Here is a 6,000-nt window from a genome sequence, read left to right as displayed (position 1 = left end):
TACTTTTAGTAACATGTTTCTCATTATATTATACATTTGCTGTTTAAAATATTTGTACTTTTTAAAATATAATTTTTCTGTAATCTGATTGACTTTCATGATTTAGCAGCAATTCCTAGAGGAAATATTCAACCCCAGATGAAAGAATGTTTCATTTGATCAAAATGACATTTTGCTATTGGGACTATGGCAGATTGCATTTTCTGAGTCAATTTCTAATGGGAGTGAGGTAATAATATCTGCAGCCACGTCTGGTCCCCATGGTTGTGGCTTGGCCAAAACTAGTCTCTTCAAGTGCCATTTACAGTCTATTTACCAAATTTGAGTCTATTTGCCTCAAATTTTCCACATAAAGAAAAAACTATGAATGTAGCAAAAATAATTTTAGTTCATAAAACTAGAGGACAGACTGCCGATTGTCCCAGGGGACAAATGCTGGAACCCGACAATGAAATGCTCACAGACGCCACTGACCAGTGGGAGGAAGACTTGTTCTATACCTGAAAACCCACAGGGCCAGCAGCGCCTGCTGCCCAAGCCACACAGAAGGAATGACATGAGAGCCACTAATGGAAATGGGGAGGGCTGGCTCCCCCTCTGTTGTCTGAGCCCTCAAGGGAGCCCTTGCTGCCCAAGGTCAGTGGCCGCCTCTCTACCCTGCTCCTCACGAGTTGGCACTCAGGTGCCACACCCTCCATGGTCATTGCCCAGCCACCAGTGCCCATGGCACAGCAGGGTAGCAGTGGCCTCACCAACCAGGCGGAGGTCAGGGCTCTGGCTGCCCGACGGCTGGAAGATGGCCTTCAGGGGTCTGGGGTGTAGAGGTGGGCTCTTGTCTTCATGCTCCTTGCTGCTGTGAGAGGACACCATTTCAAGATCCCCAACCTTGTGGTCACATTACATTACATACTTGTACAATAAAAAACAGGTGCTGTGTGCCCAGTCTAAAAAAAAAAAAAAAAAAACAGTGAGAAGAAAATATGCACCATTATTATTAACTATTAGGTTAAAATGTGTTTTTAAAAGATATTTAAAGAAAGTTCTACAAGATGTGACCCAGGTCCTTTTCTGCAGCCATCCAACACTAAGAATGAGGGAGCATCTCTCTCAGCAGGTTTCATCTGTTCCAAAGGGCATCAACCCCTGCAACCTTGGGGTGTGGCAGCACCCCAACCTGTGAGGAAGATGGGGGTGCCTGACAATCTCTCTGGGACATGGAGGGGTGTGTCTTGTCCACACCAACACACGGAGCACACCACCAGCCCCATGAACCTGGGGGGGCACCCGCTCAACCCCTCCAAGCAGTGGGGTGACTCCCTACCAGCTCCTTTACCCGTGCAATGCCCACTCAGGAACCCACTCCATCAGAGGTGACACCAGATTGACACCCCTGACCACTGGAGGCCCAATCATCTCTAGCACATTTTGTCCTCACACCCAAGGGGGTCACCTTCCTACACATGCCCTCTGGAGGCCACTGACACAGAGGTGGTGAGAGGGGGACTGTCATGTCATGGAAAGTCACATTGCTGCAGGCTCCTACCATGTCCTTATCATTGGTTGAGGTGTCATAGTGCACAGGGTGGTTGGCGTGGATGTGCTTCAGTCTCTCAAGCAGGCCCTCCACCAAGGTCTCTCTATCCTTGAGCTCGATGAACTGGAAGGCCATCTTGCTCCTTATGCTGATGATGATGGGACTGGGCAGCAGACTGGTGTCCTCCATCTTCTCCATGCCCACTACCTGACGCAAAAGATGGCATGCAAAGGGGAGGTGCTGGAGAACAGAACTGACCGATTACTTTCTCTGCATGTTCCGATATGTAAAAATGAATCCCACTGTTAAGTATAATTGCAATGCAGTAATAAAAAGATTTTAATCTCAGTAAGGACTGCAAAAAAGAAAGAAGGCAGGCCTCCACGTACATGCTCAGAAGTTAGTCTAAGACAGTTTAATGGCAAAAAGGACCTGGTGTAAAGGTTGAAAAGTGTGCAAGGGAGCATCAATCAATATCACCAAAAGGTAGAAGTAACCCAAGCTTCCATGGACAGATGAATGGATAAGTGAACTGTGGCTTAGGCTACCATGGACTATTATTCAGCCTTCAAAAGGAAGGGGACTCTAACAGATAAGAAGTGGATGAACATTGAGGACACTATGCGGTGGAATAAACAAGTCACAAGAAAACAATGCTGTAGGATTCCACTTACAAAATGGGTACAAGGTAAATGTTATGCTATGCATGTTACCACAATAAATTTTTTAAGTAAGTAGGTCATCATGTGGATTTCTTGCTCCACTGATAATAATGCTTGCACAATGAAGACATCTACTGCAGAATGAGGGCATGGAGGTGGGAAGTCATACAAGGAAAAAAACTGAATTTCTAAACAATCAGGCTCAGGACCTATGTTTTGAGAAGTGAGACCCCAGAGGTCTTGATGTGTGAGAGCTGTGGTACCCCCTCAGCAGAGATGCCTGGAGCAAGGACCCAGCTGCTTGCATTCAGAAGTCAACTCAGGTTACCCATCCTCCCATTTCCAATGAGAGAATCACAGACTTATAGGAGAGACCTGATCCTCACACAAGGAGGCATTTTTAAATTTTTCACAAAAGTTCCAGGAGAGTATAAAAGCCAACTTGCCACATATTTTCAAAAGCTGAAGCTTTTTATAATTTCCCTTTTTCTTTGGCTTTTTTTTTTTTTCTTGACAACAAAAGGGAAGGATCCCTTCCTAAGAGCTACAGGAAAAGTTTGAATTGTGAGGCATGTACTTTTTATTGACAGTTTAATCAATAGAGTGGGGTTAGGGTATGCTGTTCTTACCCATCACTTCTAGGCAAATTTCAGTTGCCATAGTAACAACAGACAAAAAGAAGTCTGAATGGATAATGGCGTAATTCAGGTCACGCTTCCTTCCTGAAGCCTGGATTCATTCTAAAGATGTCCCTCTTTAGAAGACAAAACAGTGCAAATATCCCCCACCCCCATATGTTCCATCTCATAGCCCAAGATGCTCCGGTTGGGATATGGTTTTAGAGTATCCACTAAAAGTTCTAGTGTTGAAAGCTTGATCCCCAGCATCAAAGGGTGGGGGAACCCTTCAGAGGTTAGGCCCAGTAAGTGTGGTTGGGTCACTGGAGAAATAGCCCTCAGTAGGGATTATGGGACCTGCTTCATTCCCACAACAGGGCTTGTTACAACACAATGGCCCCTCCCCATTCTCTGGCTTCCTGTCTTGACACATGATGTTTCCATCTACTCATGCTCCTGCCATGGGGACACTGTCCGCACAACACCCTCACTGGTGCTGACCCAGCATCATGGTCTTGAGCCTCAGGACTGGGAGTTAATTAAGCCCTTTCTTCCTTTTTTTTTGTTTTTGTTTTTGTTTTTGGTTAATAAGTAAACCTGGCATCAAGCATTTTGTTTAGTAACAGAAAATGGACTCAACAATATGGGTTAAAAGACAAAAGGGTGCTTCAGCTCAGAATACTAAGTAGCATTTGCCCTGCCTGCTCATTGTGTAGTTAATCAGAATCTAGGAAATGTCAGTCTGTGGATACAGTATGGGTAAGAGGTCATGAGTTCCTTTTTGCATTATAACTAATAGTTATTGAGTTGAAGTGTTTGCTAATTTTAAAATATGAACAAGTATGATGTTTGGTCCACATCAAGATTTTGTCAGTAAAATGTTTTTATTTTTCTCAGATATTATGTTTCTTTTTTGTGGCATTCTGGAAATGTGTGTGGGAACAAACTGGTGACATCTTTCAGTCAGAAACATTGCTCCTGGAAGAACTTACCAAGTTTGCCAAGAAGCCAGTGATTCTATTACAGAAAGCTAAATGGAGATGCACAGGTATTATGTTGAAAATATTCATCTTGGTTAAAAATGATGGACTTTTAAATAGTACATGGTCCTGTTTTTGTTTACCAGTGACTCCAGATGCATATTAGTTGCTGTGGTGGAATCTCAGTACTTTACATTCTGTTTACCTCTGTTTTGTTTTGTGTGTATGTGCTTCTGTGTGTTTTAAATTTTATATGTCTAAATTGCAGTTACTTTTAAGTTGATAAAATAAAGTCATAAAATTATTTTTAAAAATATTCAAAAATTAGGGATTGCTTATTCCCCTTTATGTAGATTATAGATTTTTTAAAAGATTTTTCTGGAGGAGCAAACTGGAAATATAGGCACAGAGTTGTATGCCCAAAGACATCAGAGTCCTCAAGTAGAGTAACAAAATTTTTTTCATATATCTGTGAAAATAACAGCATGAATTAAACACCATTACCCTATGTAAATGTATGATTACACAAATAGTATGCCTCTACTCCATGTACAAACAGAGAAACAACATGTATCCCATTTGTTTACAATAAAAATAAATTAAATAGAAAAAAAATTGCCATCCCTAGAAATCAGAGGTATATATATTTGCCTGAATTGGTTAATTCTCTATTCTATTTCCATTTCTCCCCCCTCTCAAAGGAAATAAATGGTAGTATTCTTTATTAGTGTAAGTGGGTAAGCCCTTGAGCAATTTTTTGAATAACTTAAAAGTGTTAACTGGCGAGCCTAAATACCAAGGCTTACTTTCTACCAGAAAAGGTAAAATTATGTTTTAAAAATTGGATCTGGGTGGAACTGCAAATTGGTGCAGCCATTATGTAAAGCAGTATGGAGATTACTTAGAAAACTTGAAATGGAACCACCATTTGACCCAACTATCCCAATCCTCGGCCTATACGCAATGAACTTAAAATCAGCATACTACAGTGACACAGCCACAGCAATGTTTATAGCTGCTCAATTCACAAAGGCTAGATTGTGAAACCATCCTAGGTGCCCTTCAATGGATGAATGGATAAAGAAACTGTGGTACATATACAGAGTGGAATATTACTCAGCCATAAAGAAGAATAAAATTATGTCATTTGCAGGTAAATAGATGGAGTTGGAGAAAATCATGCTAAGTGAGGTAAGCCAATTACAAAAACCCAAAGATCAAATGTTTTCTCTTGATACGTGGATGCTGATATGTGGTGGGGAAGTGAGTGGACAGTAAGTGTAGAACGGAGGAACTTTGGATTGTGTAGCAGGAAAGGAGGGAGGGGGCAGGCAGAAGGAAAGGTGTTAGAATGAGACAAACGTCATTACCCTATGTACATGTATTATAACACAAATAGTGTGACTCTGCATCATGTACAAACAGGGAAATGAAAAGTTATACTCCATTTGTGTCCATGAATCAAAATGGATTCTGCTGTCACGTATAGATAATAGGACAAACAAAAACAAAAACAAAAAAATAAACAAAAATTAAAATTGGGTCTGCTTTTAAACAAAAGAGTAACTTATTTGGAAAGGAGTTCTATGTTCCAGAGCTAGATATGTGTTGGTGAAATATTCAGGTTGACATTTATGCTTAGTACAGGTTACTTGTAGAGTTAAGATCATACGGTTATTTATAGCTGAAATGATGTGGTATCTGGGATCTGTTTCAAAATTATCAGGGTGTCAAGGTGCAGTGGTGCATGCCTGTAGTCCCAGTCACTCTGGAGGCTGAGGAGGGAGGATCACATGAGCCCACGTGTTTGAGACCACCCGTGAAATGGAGTAAGACCCTGTCTCAAACTTTTGAGTAATAACAATTATGATAAAGATGGGTATGAAAAGAGGGGAAGGAGGAAGTAAGTACTATTTGAGATGAAGCAAAATTATCCATGTGGTAATTTCTACAGTAAGATGATGGGTACATAGAGATGAATCATACTATTTTCTCTACTTTTGAACTTTTCTATTAAAAAAGGGAAAATAACATTGTATGTGTCAAATTAATATTTCTCAAAGTATATGCTTCTTAAATATATTCTAGTTCATCGGTTTTTAGAGAGATTTTTTATAGAATGTAATTATTTGTTTAGTAATTATTTCCTTCATATCTGAACTGTACTTTATTTTTAATGATTTAGAATTGGAGAATGAAATTGAAAA

General features: G+C 40.6%; 1 protein-coding gene across 1 annotated transcript in view; it reads right to left on the bottom strand.

Annotated features, from left to right (window-relative positions):
* Positions 1 to 579: 579 nt before the first annotated feature.
* The window catches only part of LOC124963507 (TBC1 domain family member 8-like), a 54,118-nt gene continuing 48,697 nt past the window's right edge, over positions 580 to 6,000 (bottom strand). Inside the window, exons 3-4 of the mRNA XM_047523240.1 lie at positions 1,544 to 1,741; positions 580 to 944 (exon numbers count right to left, since the gene is read on the bottom strand). Of these exons, the coding sequence (XP_047379196.1) occupies positions 903 to 944; positions 1,544 to 1,741 (240 nt within the window). The 3' untranslated portion in view covers positions 580 to 902. The remainder of the gene's footprint in view (positions 945 to 1,543; positions 1,742 to 6,000) is intronic.

Source organism: Sciurus carolinensis, chromosome 13 (assembly GCF_902686445.1).
Source record: "Sciurus carolinensis chromosome 13, mSciCar1.2, whole genome shotgun sequence".
Taxonomy (NCBI): Eukaryota; Metazoa; Chordata; class Mammalia; order Rodentia; family Sciuridae; genus Sciurus; species Sciurus carolinensis.
Note: the sequence above shows the minus strand (reverse complement) of the source record. Positions and strands in the feature narration are given on the sequence as shown.